The following is a 16,969-nucleotide window of genomic DNA, read 5'->3' as shown; positions in this document are numbered from 1 at the left end:
ACTTGGAAAAGAAAATGTATATATAGGCCCAGCATGGTGGCTCATGCCTGTAATCCTGGCACTTTGGGAGGCCAAGGCAGGAGGATTGCTTGAGGCCAGGAGTTCAAGACCAGCCTAGGTAACATAGCAAAACCCTTTCTCTACAAAAACTAGAAAAATTAGCCAGGTGTGGTGGTGCAGGCTTGTAGTCCCAGCTACTCATGAGGCTGAGGTGGGAGGATCTCTTGAGTTTAAGTGTTCAAGGTTATGGTGAGCCATTATTGCACCACTGCACTCCAGCCTGGGCAACAGAATAAGACCCTGTCTGCAAAAGAAAAAAACAAGTAAATAAGTAAAATTTAAAAACAAAATGTGGGCTGGGCACAGATTCTCACGCCTGTAATTCCAGCACTTTGCGGGGCTGAAGTGGGTACCTTATGAGGTCAGGAGTTCAAGACCAGCCTGATCAACATGGTGAAACCATGTCTCTACTAAAAATAGAAAAATTACCTGGGGTGGTGGTACGCGCCTGTAATCCCAGGTACTCAGGAGGCAGAGGCAGGAGAATCACTTGAACCTGGGAGACAGAGGTTGCAGTGAGCCAAGACTATGCCATTGCACTCCAGCCTGGGCGACAGAGCAAGACTCCATCTCAAAAAAAAAAAAAAAAAAAAAAGGTTTTTTAAACAGATAAACACCATTGACAAACAAAAGGAAACATGACAACTGATACCACAAAAACTCAAAGGATCACTAGTGGCTATTATCAGCAACTATATGCAAACAATAGGAAAACGTACTAAAAAGGGATAAATTTCCGGACACATCCAGACACCAAGACTGAACCGCGATGAAATCCAAAACCAGAACAGACCAATAACAAACAATGGGATCCAAGTGGTAATGAAAAGTCTCTCAGCAAAGAAAAGCCTGGGACCTGATGATTCACTGCTGAATTCTAGCAAACATTTAAAGAAGAACTAATACCAACCTTACCCAAACGATTCCAAAAATAGAGAAGGAGGGAATACTTCCAAACTCATTCTACAAGGCTAATATTACCCTGATACCAAAACTAAAGATACATCCAAAAAAGAAAACTACAGGCCAGTATCACTGATGAATATTGATGCAAAAATCCTCAACAAAGTATTAGCTAATTGAATTCAACAACACATTAAAGTTGGGGTGCAGTGTCCCAGGTTCACTCAACCCTTCCCGTTTTCCTCTCTGTGTGTGTCTACTTTGCTGTGTTCCCTGGTGGCAGCGGCGGTGGCAATGTTGGTGCGTGGGCCTCCCAGGACAAGGGGAAAGTGAGTATGCCCTTTTCTTGCCTCCTGCCAGGCATCTGCAGCCTGGCACAAGCTCTGGCCAGGTCTTCAAGCAAGGGACCTGGAGATGTTCTTTTCCAATTTCTGGATTGGTAACTTGAGGCAAATTCTGGGCACTAGAATCAGAACTAAGACGAGACTTGAATCAGGGGAGTCTGGGGTCCTGAGAGGCAGAGGCCTGAAACCATCTAGAGCATGTGGGGAGCTGGGTGTGTGTTCAGGCCAGTTGCCTTTCTCTGTGCTTCAATGTTCCAGGTACCCTTGGAGGGACTGAGATCCTAGGGATTCCCGGAGCCTGGCTGCATGGCCTGGCCACCCTGATGCCCTTGCGTTCTCCGTGACAGGACAGCAAGGCCGAGGAGAATGGCTCCCACAGCTTCATGCACTCCATGGACCCACAGCTGGAGTGGCAAATGGAAACCACCCAGAACCTGGTGGACTCCTACATGGCCATTGTCAACAAGACTGTGTGGGACCTCATGGTTGGTGCGAAGCCCAAGACCATCATGCATATCATGATCTACAACGTGCATGCACCGCGTCATGGGGGTAGGCGGCTCCTGTGGCACTGGGGATGCAGGTGGCCATGTTGGCCTGGGGGAGATGCTGACCAGCCCTATGGGACCAGGTCCAGGGAGGGAGGCATGGTCCAGACCAGAGCTGTCTCATAGAAATATAACATGGGACTGAGGACAGTGGTCCGTGCCTGTAATCCCAGCACTTTGGGAGGCCAAGGCGGGAGGATAGCTTGAACCCAGGAGTTTGAGACCAGCCTGGGCAATATAGTGAGACCTGGCCTCTACACAAAAATTTTAAAAATAGCTGGGCTTGGTGGTGGCACATGCCTATAGTCCTAGCTACTCGACAGGCTGACATTAGAGGATCACTTTGAGCCCAAGAGGTTGAGGATGCAGTGAGCAGTGATCTTGCCCTCTAAACTCCAGCCTAGGGACAGAGTAAGATCCTATCTCCAAAAAAATTATGAAAAACCTGAGTAGACAGGTGTCCTGGTAGCATGATAGGTCCAGGGTGCCCTCCCAGATCTGTGACTTGCACAGGCGACCTTTCCTCTGGACCTCAGTGTCCCTATCTGAGTGAGAAAAGGGAAATGGGGAGGCAGATATTTGAGTTTAAGCTGTGCAGAAGCCGAATGTGAAAAGCCATACTCAGGGCGTCAACTCCAGCACACAGTCCCAGCAGGGGCCAGCGGGAGGCCAGGGCAGCACAGGCATCAGGACCCAAACTCCTTCCTTCTTTGCCCACTCTCAGACAAAGGAGTTCATCGTCTCAGAGCTGCTGTCCAACCTGCACTCACGTGGGAACCAGACGACACTCATGGAGGAGGTGGCAGAGCAGGCACAGCGGCGCGATGAGATGCTGCTTCTCAGAGCTGCTGTCCAACCTGTACTCGCGTGGGAATGAGAAGACACTCCTGGAGGAGTCGGCAGAGCAGGCAGACCAAGGAGTTCATCTTCTCGGAGCTGCTGTCCAACCTGTACTCACGTGGGAACGAGCAGACACTCCTGGAGGAGTCGGCAGAGCAGGCAGACCAAGGAGTTCATCTTCTCAGAGCTGCTGTCCAACCTGCACTCGCGTGGGAACCAGAAGACACTCGTGGAGGAGTCGGCAGAGCAGGCACAGCGGCGCGACGAGATGCTGCTTCTCAGAGCTGCTGTCCAACCTGTACTCACGTGGGAATGAGAAGACACTCGTGGAGGAGTCGGCAGAGCAGGCAGACCAAGGAGTTCATCTTCTCAGAGCTGCTGTCCAACCTGTACTCGCGTGGGAACCAGCAGACACCCCTGGAGGAGTCGGCAGAGCAGGCAGACCAAGGATTTCATCTTCTCAGAGCTGCTGTCCAACCTGTACTCGCGTGGGAGAGATCAGACACTCCTGGAGGAGTCGGCAGAGCAGGCAGACCAAAGAGTTCATCTTCTCAGAGCTGCTGTCCAACCTGTACTCGCGTGGGAACCAGCAGACACTCCTGGAGGAGTCGGCAGAGCAGGCACAGCGGCGCAATGAGATGCTGCTTCTCAGAGCTGCTGTCCAAACTGTACTCGCGTGGGAACGAGCAGACACTCCTGGAGGAGTCAGCAGAGCAGGCAGACCCAGGAGTTCATTTTCTCAGAGCTGCTGTCCAACCTGTACACGCGTGGGAATGAGCAGACACTCCTGGAGGAGTCGGCAGAGCAGGCAGACCAAGGAGTTCATCTTCTCAGAGCTGCTGCCCAACCTGCACTCGCGGGGGAACCAGAAGACACTCGTGGAGGAGTCGGCAGAGCAGGCACAGCGTCGCGACGAGATGCTGCTTCTCAGAGCTGCTGTCCAACCTGTACTCGCGTGGGAACGAGCAGACACTCCTGGAGGAGTCGGCAGAGCAGGCAGACCAAGGAGTTCATCTTCTCAGAGCTGCTGTCCAACCTGTACTCGCGTGGGAATGAGAAGACACTCCTGGAGGAGTTGGCAGAGCAGGCAGACCAAGGAGTTCATCTTCTCGGAGCTGCTGTCCAACCTGTACTCACGTGGGAACGGGCAGACACTCCTGGAGGAGTCGGCAGAGCAGACAGACCAAGGAGTTCATCTTCTCAGAGCTACTGTCCAACCTGCACTCGCATGGGAACCAGAAGAGACTCGTGGAGGAGTCGGCAGAGCAGGCACAGCGGCGCCATGAGATGCTGCGTCTCAGAGCTGCTGTCCAACCTGTACTCGTGTGGGAATGAGAAGACACTCGTGGAGGAGTCGGCATAGCAGGCAGACCAAGGAGTTCATCTTCTCAGAGCTGCTGTCCAACCTGTACTCGCGTGGGAGTAATCAGACACTCCTGGAGGAGTCGGCAGAGCAGGCAGACCAAGGAGTTCATCTTCTCAGAGCTGCTGTCCAACCTGTACTCGCGTGGGAGTGATCAGACACTCCTGGAGGAGTCGGCAGAGCAGGCAGACCAAGGAGTTCATCTTCTCAGAGCTGCTGTCCAACCTACACTCGCGTAGGAACCAGGAGACACTCGTGGAGGAGTCGGCAGAGCAGGCAGACCAAGGAGTTCATCTTCTCAGAGATGCCGTCCAACCTGTACTCGCGTGGGATGGAGCAGACACTCCTGGAGGAGTCGGCATAGCAGGGAGACCAAGGAGTTCATCTTCTCGGAGCTGCTGTCCAACCTGTACTCGCGTGGGAACGAGAAGACACTCCTGGAGGAGTCGGCAGAGCAGGCAGACCAAGCAGTTCATCTTCTCGGAGCTTGTGTCCAACCTGTACTCGCGTGGGAACGAGCAGACACTCCTGGAAGAGTCGGCAGATCAGGCAGACCAAGGAATTCATCTTCTCAGAGCTGCTGTCCAAACTCAACTCGCGTGGGAACCAGAAGACACTCGTGCAGGAGTCGGCAGACCAGTCACAGTGGTGCGACGAAATGTTGCTTCTCAGAGCTGCTGTCCAACCTGTACTCGCGTGGGAATGAGAAGACACTCCTGGCGGAGTCGGCAGAGCAGGCAGACCAAGGAGTTCATCTTCTCGGAGCTGCTGTCCAACCTGTACTCGCGTGGGAATGAGCAGACACTCCTGGAGGAGTCGGCAGAGCAGGCAGACCAAGGAGTTCATCTTCTCAGAGCTGCTGTCCAAACTGCGCTCGCGTGGGAACCAGAAGACACTTGTGGAAGAATCGGCAGAGCAGGCAGACCAAGGAGTTCATCTTCTCAGAGCTGCTGTCCAACCTGTACTCGCGTGGGAAGGAGCCGACACTCCTGGAGGAGTCGGCATAGCAGGGAGCCCAAGGCGTTCATCTTCTCGGAGCTGCTGTGCAACCTGTACACGCGTGGGAACGAGAGGACACTCCTGGAAGAGTTGGCAGAGCTGGCAGACCAAGGAGTTCATCTTCTCGGAGCAGCTGTCCAACCTGTACTCGCGTGGGAACGAGCAGACACTCCTGGAGGAGTCGGCAGAGCACGCAGACCAAGGATTTCATCTTCTCAGAGCTGCTGTCCAACCTGAACTCGCGTGGGAACCAGAAGACACTCGTGCAGGAGTCGGCAGAGCAGGCACAGTGGCGCGACGAGATGCTGCTTCTCAGAGGTGCTGTCCAACCTCTACTCGCGAGGGAATGAGAAGACACTCCTGGAGGAGTCGGCAGAGCAGGCCGACCAAGGAGTTCATCATCTCGGAGCTGCTGTCCAACCTGTACTCGCGTGGGAATGACGAGACACTCTGGAGGAGTTGGCAGAGCAGGCAGACCAAGGATTTCATCATCTCGGAGCTGCTGTCCAACCTGTACTCGCGTGGGAATGAGTAGACACTCTGGAGGAGTCGGCAGAGCAGGCAGACCAAGGAGTTCATCTTCTCGGAGCTTCTGTCCAACCTGTACTCGCGTGGGAAGGAGTAGACACTCTGGAGGAGTCGGCACAGCAGGCAGACCAAGGAGTTCATCATCTCGGAGCTGCTGTCCAACCTGTACTCGCGTGAGAATGAGTAGACACTCTGGAGGAGTCGGCAGCGCAGGCAGACCAAGGAGTTCATCTTCTCGGAGCTGCTGTCCAACCTGTACTCGCGTGGGAACGAGAAGACACTCCTGGAGGAGTCGACAGAGCAGGCAGACCAAGGAGTTCATCTTCTCAGAGCTGCTGTCCAACCTGCACTCACGTGGGAACCATAAGACACTCGTGGAGGAGTCGGCAGAGCAGGCAGACCAAGGAGTTCATCTTCTCAGAGCTGCTGTCCAACCTGTACTCGCGTGGGAACGAGCAGAAACTCCTGCAGGAGTCGGCAGAGGAGGCAGACCAAGGACTTCATCTTCTCAGAACTGCTGTCCAACCTGCACTCGCGTGGGAACCAGAAGACACTCGTGGAGGAGTCGGCAGAGCAGGCAGACCAAGGAGTTCATCTTCTAAGAGCTGCTGTCCAACCTGTACTCGCGTGGGAATGAGAAGACACTCCTGGAGGAGTCGGCAGAGCAGGCAGACCAAGGAGTTCATCTTCTCGGAGCTACTGTGCAACGTGTACTCGCGTGGGAATGAGAAGACACTCCTGGAGGAGTCGGCAGAGCAGGTACAGTGACGCGACGAGATGCTGCTTCTCAGCTGCTGTCCAACCTGTACTTGCGTGGGAACGAGAAGACACTCTTGGAGGCGTCGTCCGAGCAGGCAGACCAAGGAGTTCATCTTCTCGGAGCTGCTGTCCAACCTGTACTCGCGTAGTAATGAGAAGACACTCCTGGAGGAGTTGACAGAGCAGGCAGACCAAGGAGTTCATCTTCTCAGAGCTGCTGTCCAACCTGTACTCGCGTGGGAACGAGAAGACACTCCTGGAGGAGTCGACAGAGCAGGCAGACCAAGGAGTTCATCGTCTCAGAGCTGCTGTCAAATCTGCACTTGCGTGGGAACCAGGAGACACTCCTGGAAGAGTCGGCAGAGCAGGCAGACCAAGGAGTTCATCTTCTCAGAGCTGCTGTCCAACCTGTACACACGTGGGAATGAGAAGACACTCCTGGTGGAGTCGGCATAGCAGGGAGACCAAGGAGTTCATTTTCTCGGAGCTGCTGTCCAACCTGTACTCGCGTGGGATCGAGTACACACTCCTGGAGGAATCGGCAGAGCAGGCAGACAAAGGAGATAATCTTCTCAGAGCTGCTGTCCAACCTGTACTCGCGTGGGAATGCGTAGACACTCTGCAGGAGTCGGCAGAGCAGGCAGACCAAGGAGTTCATCTTCTCGGAGCTGGTGTCCAACCTGTACTCCCGTGGGAATGAGTAGATACTCTGCAGGAGTCGGCAGAGCAGGCAGACCAAGGAGTTCATATTCTCCGAGCTGCTATCCAACCTGTACTCGCGTGGGAACGAGAAGACACTCCTGGAGGAGTCAACAGAGCAGGAAGACCGAGGATTTCATCTTCTCGGAGCTGTTGTCCAACCTGTACTCGCGTGGGAACGAGACGATACTCCTGGAGGAGTCGACAGAGCAGGCAGACCAAGGAGTTCATCTTCTCAGAGCTGTTGTCCAACCTGTACTCGCGTGGGAACGAGCAGACACTCCTGGAGGAGTCGGCAGAGCAGGCAGACCAAGGAGTTCATCTTCTCAGAGCTGCTGTCCAACCTGCACTCGCGTGGGAACCAGAAGACACTCGTGGAGGAGTCGGCAGGGCAGGCAGACCAAGGAATTCATCTTCTCACCGCTGCTGTCCAACCTTTACTCGCGTGGGAACGAGCAGACACTCCTGGAGGAGTCGGCAGAGCAGGCAGACCAAGGAGTTCATCTTCTCGGAGCTGCTGTCCAACCTGTACTCGCGTGGGAATGAGAAGACACTCCTGGAGGAGTCGGCAGAGCAGGCAGAGTGGCACGACGACATGCTGCTTCTCAGAGCTGCTGTCCAACCTGTACTCGCGTGGGAACGAGAAGACACACTTGGAGGAGTCGGCAGAGCAGGCAGACCAAGGAGTTCATCTTCTCGGAGCTGCTGTCCAACCTGTACTCGCGTGGGAATGAGAAGACACTCCTGGAGGAGTCGGCAGAGCAGGCACAGTGGCACGACGAGATGCTGCTTCTCAGAGCTGCTGTCCAACCGGTACTCGCGTGGGAACGAGAAGACACTCTTGGAGGAGTCGGCAGAGCAGGCAGACCAAGGAGTTCGTCTTCTCAGAGCTGCTGTCCAACCTGTACTCGCGTGGGAATGCGTAGACACTCTGCAGGAGTCGGCAGAGCAGGCAGACCAAGCAGTTCATCTTCTTGGAGCTGCTGTCCAACCTGTACTCGCGTGGGAACGAGAAGACACTCCTGGAGGAGTCGGCAGAGCAGGCAGACCAAGGAGTTCATCTTCTCAGAGCTGCTATCCAACCTGTACTCGCGTGGGAACGAGCAGACACTCCTGGAGGGGTCGGCAGAGCAGGCAGACCAAGGAGTTCATCTTCTCAGAGCTGCTGTCCAACCTGCACTCGCGTGTGAACCAGAAGACACTCGTGAAGGTGTCGGCAGAGCAGGCAGACCAAGGATTTCATCTTCTCAGCGCTCCTGTCCAACCTGTACTCGCGTGGGAACGAGCAGACACTCCTGGAGGAGTCAGCAGAGCAGGCAGACCAAGGAATTCATCTTCTGGGAGCTGCTGTCCAACTTGTACTCGCGTGGGAATGAGAAGACACTCCTGGAGGAGTCGGCAGAGCAGGCAGACCAAGGATTTCATCTTCTCGGAGCTGCTATCCAACCTGTACTCGCGTGGGAATGAGAAGACACTCCTGGAGGAGTCGGCAGAGCAGGCAGACCAAGGAGTCCATCTTCTCGGAGCTGGTGTCTAACCTGTACTCGCGTGGGAATGAGTACACACTCTGCAGGAGTCGGCAGAGCAGGCAGACCAAGGAGTTCATCTTCTCGGAGCTGCTGTGCAACCTGTACTCGCGTGAGAACGAGAAGACACTCCTGGAGGAGTCGACAGAGCAGGCAGACCAAGGAGTTCATCTTCTCGGAGCTGCTGTCCAACCTGTACTCGCGTGGGAACGAGAAGACACTCCTGGAGGAGTCGACAGAGCAGGCAGACCAAGCAGTTCATCTTCTCGGAGCTGCTGTCCAAACTGTACTCGCGTGGGAACGAGTAGACACTCCTGGAGGAGTCGACAGAGCAGGCCGACCAAGGAATTCATCTTCTCGGAGCTGCTGTCCAACCTGTACTCACGTGGGAATGAGCAGACACTCCTGGAGGAGTCGACAGAGCAGGCAGACCAAGGATTTCATCTTCTCAGAGCTGCTGTCCAACCTGTACTCACGTGGGAACGAGCAGACACTCCTGGAGGAGTTGGCAGAGCAGGAAGACCAAGGAATTCATCTTCGCGGAGCTGCTGTCCAACCTGCACTCGCGTGGGAACCAGAATACACTCGTGGAGGAGTCGGCAGAGCAGGCAGACCAAGGAGTTCATCTTCTCAGAGCTGCTGTCCAACCTGTACTCGCGTGGGATAGAGCAGACACTCCTGGAGGAGTCGGCAGAGCAGGCAGACCAAGTAGTTCATCTTCTCAGAGCTGCTGTCCAACCTGTACTCGCGTGGGAATGAGGAGACACTCTGCAGGAGTCGGCAGAGCAGGCAGACCAAGGAGTTCATCTTCTCGGAGCTGCTGTCCAACCTGTACTCGCGTGGGAATGAGTAGACACTCTGCAGGAGTTGGCAGAGCAGGCAGACCAAGGAGCTCATCTTCTCGGAGCTGGTGTCCAACCTGTACTCGCGTGGGAATGAGTACACACTCTGCAGGAATCGGAAGAGCAGGCAGACCAAGGAGTTCACCTTCTCGTAGCTGCTGTGCAACCTGTACTCACGTGGGAATGAGAAGACACTCCTGGAGGAGTCGACAGAGCAGACAGACCAAGCAGTTCACCTTCTCGGAGCTGCTGTCCAACCTGTACTCGCGTGTGAATGAGAAGACACTCCTGGAGGAGTCGGCAGAGCAGGCAGACCGAAGATTTCATCTTCTCAGAGCTGCTGTCCAACCTGTACTCGCGTGGGAACGAGAAGACACTCCTGGAGGAGTCTACAGAGCAGGCAGACCAAGGAGTTCATCTTCTCGGAACTGCTGTCCAACCTGTACTCGCGTGGGAACGAGAAGACAATCCTGGAGGAGTCGACAGAGCAGACAGATCAAGGAGTTCATCTTCTCGGAGCTGCTGTCCAACCTGTACTCGCGTGGGAACGAGAAGACACTCCTGGAGGAGTCGGCAGAGCAGGCAGACCAAGGAGTTCATCTTCTCGGAGCTGCTGTCCAACCTGTACTCACGTGGGAATGAGAAGACACTCCTGGAGGAGTCGACAGAGCAGGCCGACCAAGGAATTCATCTTCTCGGAGCTGCTGTCCAACCTGTACTCACGTGGGAACGAGCAGACACTCCTGGAGGAGTCGGCAGAGCAGGCAGACCAAGGAGTTCATCTTCTCGGAGCTGCTGTCCAACCTGTACTCGCGTGGGAACGAGCAGACACTCCTGGAGGAGTCGGCAGAGCAGGCAGACCACGGAGTTCATCTTCTCAGAGCTGCTGTCCAACCTGCACTCGGGTGTGAACCACAAGACACTCATGGAGGTGTCGGCAGAGCAGGCAGACCAAGGAGTTCATCTTCTCAGCGCTGCTGTCCAACCTGTACTCGCGTGGGAACGAGCAGACACTCCTGGAGAAGTCGGCAGAGCAGGCAGACCAAGGAATTCATCTTCTCGGAGCTGCTGTCCAACCTGTACTCGCGTGGGAATGAGAAGACACTCCTGGAGGAGTCGGCACAGCAGGCACACTGGCGCGACGAGATGCTGCTTCTCAGAGCTGCTGTCCAACCTGTACTCGCGTGGGAATGAGTAGACACTCTGCAGGAGTTGGCAGAGCAGGCAGACCAAGGAGTTCATCTTCTCGGAGCTGGTGTCCAACCTGTACTCGCGTGGGAATGAGTACACACTCTGCAGGAGTCGGCAGAGCAGGCAGACCAAGGAGTTCATCTTCTCAGAGCTGCTTTCCAACCTGTACTCGGGTGGGAACGAGAAGACACTCCTGGAGGAGTCGACAGAGCAGGCAGACCAAGGAGTTCATCTTCTCGGAGATGCTGTCCAACCTGTACTCGCGTGGGAACGAGAAGACACTCCTGTAGGAGTCGACAGAGCAGGCAGACCAAGGAGTTCATCTTCTCGGAGCTGCTGTCCAAACTGTACTCGCGTTGGAACGAGAAGACATTCCTGGAGGAGTCGACAAAGCAGGCGGACCAAGGAGTTCATCTTCTCGGAGCTGCTGTCCAACCTGTACTCGCGTGGGAACGAGCAGACACTCCTGGAGGAGTCAGCAGAGCAGGCAGACCAAGGAGTTCATCTTCTTGGAGCTGCTGTCCAACCTGTACTTGCGTGGGAACGAGAAGACACTCCTGGAGGAGTCGACAGAGCAGGCAGACCAAGCAGTTCATCTTCTCAGAGCTGCTGTCCAACCTGTACTTGCGTGGGAACGAGAAGACACACCTGGAGGAGTCGGCAGAGCGGGCAGACCAAGGAGTTCACCTTCTCAGAGCTGCTGTCCAACCTGTACTCGCGTGGGAACGAGCAGACACTCCTGGAGGAGTCGGCAGAGCAGGCAGACCAAGGAGTTCATCTTCTCGGAGCTGCTGTCCAACCTGTACTCGCGTGGGAACGAGCAGACACTCCTGGAGGAGTCGGCAGAGCAGGCAGACCACGGAGTTCATCTTCTCAGAGCTGCTGTCCAACCTGCACTCGGGTGTGAACCACAAGACACTCATGGAGGTGTCGGCAGAGCAGGCAGACCAAGGAGTTCATCTTCTCAGCGCTGCTGTCCAACCTGTGCTCGCGTGGGAACGAGCAGACACTCCTGGAGAAGTCGGCAGAGCAGGCAGACCAAGGAATTCATCTTCTCGGAGCTGCTGTCCAACCTGTACTCGCGTGGGAATGAGAAGACACTCCTGGAGGAGTCGGCACAGCAGGCACACTGGCGCGACGAGATGCTGCTTCTCAGAGCTGCTGTCCAACCTGTACTCGCGTGGGAATGAGTAGACACTCTGCAGGAGTTGGCAGAGCAGGCAGACCAAGGAGTTCATCTTCTCGGAGCTGGTGTCCAACCTGTACTCGAGTGGGAATGAGTACACACTCTGCAGGAGTCGGCAGAGCAGGCAGACCAAGGAGTTCATCTTCTCAGAGCTGCTTTCCAACCTGTACTCGGGTGGGAACGAGAAGACACTCCTGGAGGAGTCGACAGAGCAGGCAGACCAAGGAATTCATCTTCTCGGAGATGCTGTCCAACCTGTACTCGCGTGGGAACGAGAAGACACTCCTGTAGGAGTCGACAGAGCAGGCAGACCAAGGAGTTCATCTTCTCGGAGCTGCTGTCCAAACTGTACTCGCGTTGGAACGAGAAGACATTCCTGGAGGAGTCGACAAAGCAGGCGGACCAAGGAGTTCATCTTCTCGGAGCTGCTGTCCAACCTGTACTCGCGTGGGAACGAGCAGACACTCCTGGAGGAGTCAGCAGAGCAGGCAGACCAAGGAGTTCATCTTCTTGGAGCTGCTGTCCAACCTGTACTTGCGTGGGAACGAGAAGACACTCCTGGAGGAGTCGACAGAGCAGGCAGACCAAGCAGTTCATCTTCTCAGAGCTGCTGTCCAACCTGTACTTGCGTGGGAACGAGAAGACACTCCTGGAGGAGTCGGCAGAGCGGGCAGACCAAGGAGTTCACCTTCTCAGAGCTGCTGTCCAACCTGTACTCGCGTGGGAACGAGCAGACACTCCTGGAGGAGTCGGCAGAGCAGGCAGACCAAGGAGTTCATCTTCTCAGAGCTGCTGTCCAACCTGCACTCGCGTGTGAACCAGAAGACACTCGTGGAGGTGTCGGCAGAGCAGGCAGACCAAGGATTTCATCTTCTCAGCGCTGCTGTCCAACCTGTACTCGCGTGGGAACGGGAAGACACTCCTGGAGGAGTCGGCAGAGCAGACAGACCAAGGACTTCATCTTCTCGGAGCTGCTGTCCAACCTGTACTCGCGTGGGACTGAGAAGACACTCCTGGAGGAGTCGGCATAGCAGGCAGACCAAGGATTTCATCTTCTCGGAGCTGCTGTCCAACCTGTACTCGCGTGGGAATGAGAAGACACTCCTGGAGGAGTGGGCAGAGCAGGCAGACCAAGGAGTTCATCTTCTCCGAGCTGCTGTCCAACCTGAACTCGCGTGGGAATGAGTCGACACTCTGCAGGAGTCGGCAGAGCAGGCAGACCAAGGAGTTCATCTTCTCGGAGCTGCTGTCCAACCTGTACTCGCGTGGGAATGAGTAGACACTCTGCAGGAGTCGGCAGAGCAGGCAGACCAAGGAGTTCATCTTCTCGGAGCTGCTGTCCAACCTGTTCTCGCGTGGGAATGAGAAGACACACCTGGAGGAGTCGGCAGAGTAGGCAGACCAAGGGTTTCATCTTCTCAGAGCTGCTATGAAACCTGCACTCGCGTGGGAACGAGAAGACACTTCTGGAGGAGTCGGCAGAGCAGGCAGACCAAGGAGTTCATCTTCTCGGAGCTGCTGTCCCACCTGCACTCGCGTGTAAACCAGAAGACACTCGTGGAAGAGTCGGCAGGGCAGGCAGACCAAGGAGTTCATCTTCTCACCGCTGCTGTCCAACCTGTACTCGCGTGGGAACGAGCAGACACTCCTGGAGGAGTCGGCAGAGCAGGCAGACCAAGGAGTTCATCTTCTCGGAGCTGCTGTCCAACCTGTACTCGCGTGGGAATGAGAAGACACTCCTGGAGGAGTCGGCAGAGCAGGCACAGTGGCACGACGAGACGCTGCTTCTCAGAGCTGCTGTACAACCTGTACTCGCGTGGGAACGAGAAGACACTCTTGGAGGAGTCGGCAGAGCAGGCAGACCAAGGAGTTCATCTTCTCGGAGCTGCTGTCCAACCTGTACTCGCGTGGGAATGAGAAGACACTCCTGGAGGAGTCGGCAGAGCAGGCACAGTGGCACGACGAGATGCTGCTTCTCAGAGCTGCTGTCCAACCGGTACTAGCGTGGGAACGAGAAGACACTCTTGGAGGAGTCGGCAGAGCAGGCAGACCAAGGAGTTCGTCTTCTCAGAGCTGCTGTCCAATCTGTACTCGCGTGGGAATGAGAAGACACTCCTGTAGGAGTCGGCAGAGCAGGCAGACCAAGGAGTTCATCTTCTCAGAGCTGCTGTCCAACCTGTACTCGCGTGGGAATGCGTAGACACTCTGCAGGAGTCGGCAGAGCAGGCAGACCAAGCAGTTCATCTTCTTGGAGCTGCTGTCCAACCTGTACTCCCGTGGGAACGAGAAGACAATCCTGGAGGAGTCGACAGAGCAGGCAGACCAAGCAGTTCATCTTCTCGGAGCTGCTGTCCAACCTGTACTTGCGTGGGAACGAGAAGACACTCCTGGAGCAGTCGGCAGAGCAGGCAGACCAAGGAGTTCATCTTCTCAGAGCTGCTATCCAACCTGTACTCGCGTGGGAACGAGCAGACACTCCTGGAGGGGTCGGCAGAGCAGGCAGACCTAGGAGTTCATCTTCTCAGAGCTGCTGTCCAACCTGCACTCGCATGTGAACCAGAAGACACTCGTGAAGGTGTCGGCAGAGCAGGCAGACCAAGGATTTCATCTTCTCAGCGCTCCTGTCCAACCTGTACTCGCGTGGGAACGAGCAGACACTCCTGGAGGAGTCAGCAGAGCAGGCAGATCAAGGAATTCATCTTCTCGGAGCTGCTGTCCAACCTGTACTCGCGTGGGAATGAGAAGACACTCCTGGAGGAGTCGGCACAGCAGGCAGACCAAGGAGTTCATCTTCTCGGAGCTGGTGTCCAACCTGTACTCGCGTGGGAATGAGTACACACTCTGCAGGAGTCGGCAGAGCAGGCAGACCAAGGAGTTCATCTTCTCGGAGATGCTGTGCAACCTATACTCGCGTGGGAATGAGAAGACACTCCTGGAGGAGTCGACAGAGCAGGCAGACCAAGGAGTTCATCTTCTCAGAGCTGCTGTCCAACCTGTACTCGCGGGGGAACGAGCAGACACTCCTGGAGGGGTCGGCAGAGCAGGCAGACCTAGGAGTTCATCTTCTCAGAGCTGCTGTCCAACCTGCACTCGCATGTGAACCAGAAGACACTCGTGAAGGTGTCGGCAGAGCAGGCAGACCAAGGATTTCATCTTCTCAGCGCTCCTGTCCAACCTGTACTCGCGTGGGAACGAGCAGACACTCCTGGAGGAGTCGGCAGAGCAGGCAGACCAAGGAGTTCATCTTCTCGGAGCTGCTGTCCAACCTGTACTCGCGTGGGAATGAGTACACACTCTGCAGGAGTCGGCAGAGCAGGCAGACCAAGGAGTTCATCTTCTCGGAGCTGCTGTCCAACCTGTACCCGCGTGGGAACGAGCAGACACTCCTGGAGGAGTCAGCAGAGGACGCAGACCAAGGAGTTCATCTTCTCAGAGCTGCTGTCCCACCTGTACTCGCATGGGAACGAGAAGACACTCCTGGAGGAGTCGGCAGAGCAGGCAGACCAAGGAGTTCATCTTCTCAGAGCTGCTGTCCAACCTGTACTCGCGTGGGAACGAGCAGACACTCCTGGAGGAGTCGGCAGAGCAGGCAGACCAAGGAGTTCATCTTCTCAGCGCTGCTGTCCAACCTGTACTCCCGTGGGAACGAGCAGACCCTCCTGGAGGAGTCGGCAGAGCAGGCAGACCAAGGAATTCATCTTCTCGGAGCTGCTGTCCAACCTTTACACGCGTGGGAATGAGAAGACACTCCTTGTGAAGTCGGCAGAGCAGGCAGACCAAGGAGTTCATCTTCTCGGAACTGCTGTCCAACCTGTACTCGCGTGGGATAGAGCAGACACTCCTGGAGGAGTCGGCAGAGCAGGCAGACCAAGTAGTTCATCTTCTCAGAGCTGCTGTCCAACCTGTACTCGCGTGGGAATGAGTAGACACTCTGCAGGAGTTGGCAGAGCAGGCAGACCAAGGAGTTCATCTTCTCGGAGCTGGTGTCCAACCTGTACTCGCGTGGGAATGAGTACACACTCTGCAGGAGTCGGCAGAGCAGGCAGACCAAGGAGTTCATCTTCTCGTAGCTGCTGTGCAACCTGTACTCACGTGGGAACGAGAAGACACTCCTGGAGGAGTCGACAGAGCAGACAGACCAAGGAGTTCATCTTCTCAGAGCTGCTGTCCAATCTGTACTCGCGTGGGAATGAGAAGACACTCCAGGAGGAGTCGGCAGAGCACGCAGACCGAGGAGTTCATCTTCTCAGAGCTGCTGTCCAACCTGTACTCGCGTGGGAACGAGAAGACACTCCTGGAGGAGTCGACAGAGCAGGCAGACCAAGGAGTTCATCTTCCCGGAGCTGCTGTCCAACCTGTACTCGCGTGGGAACGAGAAGACACACCGGGAGGAGTCGACAGAATAGGCAGACCAAGGAGTTCATTTTGTCGGAGCTGCTCTCCAACCTGTACTCGCGTGGGAACGAGAAGACACTCCTGGAGGAGTCGGCACAGCAGGCAGACCAAGGAGTTCATCTTCTCGGAGCTGCTGTCCAACCTGTACTCGCGTGGGAACGAGAAGACACTCCTGGAGGAGTTGACAGAGCAGGCAGACCAAGGAGTTCATCTTCTCAGAGCTGCTGTCCAACCGGAACTCGCGTGGGAACGAGCAGACACCCCTGGAGGAGTGGGCAGAGCAGGCAGACCAAGGAGTTCATCTTCTCAGAGCTGCTGTCCAAACTGCACTCACGTGGGAACCAGAAGACACTCGTGCAGGAGTTGGCAGAGCAGGCACAGTGGCGCGACGAGATGCTGCTTCTCAGAGGTGCTGTCCAACCTGTACTCGCGTGGGAAGGAGCAGACACTCCTGGAGGAGTCGGCAGAGCAGGCAGACCAAGGAGTTCATCTTCTCGGAGCCGCTGTCCAACCTGTACTCGCGTGGGAATGGGTAGACACTCTGGAGGAGTTGGCAGAGCGGGCAGACCAAGGATTTCATCTTCTCGGAGCTGCTGTGCAACCTGTACTTGCGTGGGAATGAGAAGACACTCCTGTGGGAGCCGACAGAGCAGGCAGACCAAGGAGTTCATCTTCTCAGAGCTGCTGTCCAACCTGTACTCGCGTGGGAACGAGCAGACACTCCTGGAGGAGTCGGCAGAGGAGGCTGACCAAGGAGTTCATCTTCTCAGAGCTGCTGTCCAACCT

The 16,969-nt window shown here is 55.6% G+C and overlaps 1 protein-coding gene across 1 annotated transcript in view; it reads left to right on the top strand.

The window, feature by feature from the left end:
• The first annotated feature begins 1,690 nt into the window (after nucleotides 1–1,690).
• LOC117975955 (uncharacterized) overlaps nucleotides 1,691–16,969 on the top strand; it is a 32,590-nt gene continuing 17,311 nt past the window's right edge. The window contains 2 exon segments of the mRNA XM_063596952.1: nucleotides 1,691–1,859; nucleotides 2,859–3,224. Of these exon segments, the coding sequence (XP_063453022.1) occupies nucleotides 1,691–1,859; nucleotides 2,859–3,224 (535 nt within the window).

This window comes from Pan paniscus, chromosome 16 (genome assembly GCF_029289425.2).
Source record: "Pan paniscus chromosome 16, NHGRI_mPanPan1-v2.0_pri, whole genome shotgun sequence".
NCBI lineage: Eukaryota > Metazoa > Chordata > Mammalia > Primates > Hominidae > Pan > Pan paniscus.
Note: the sequence above shows the minus strand (reverse complement) of the source record. Positions and strands in the feature narration are given on the sequence as shown.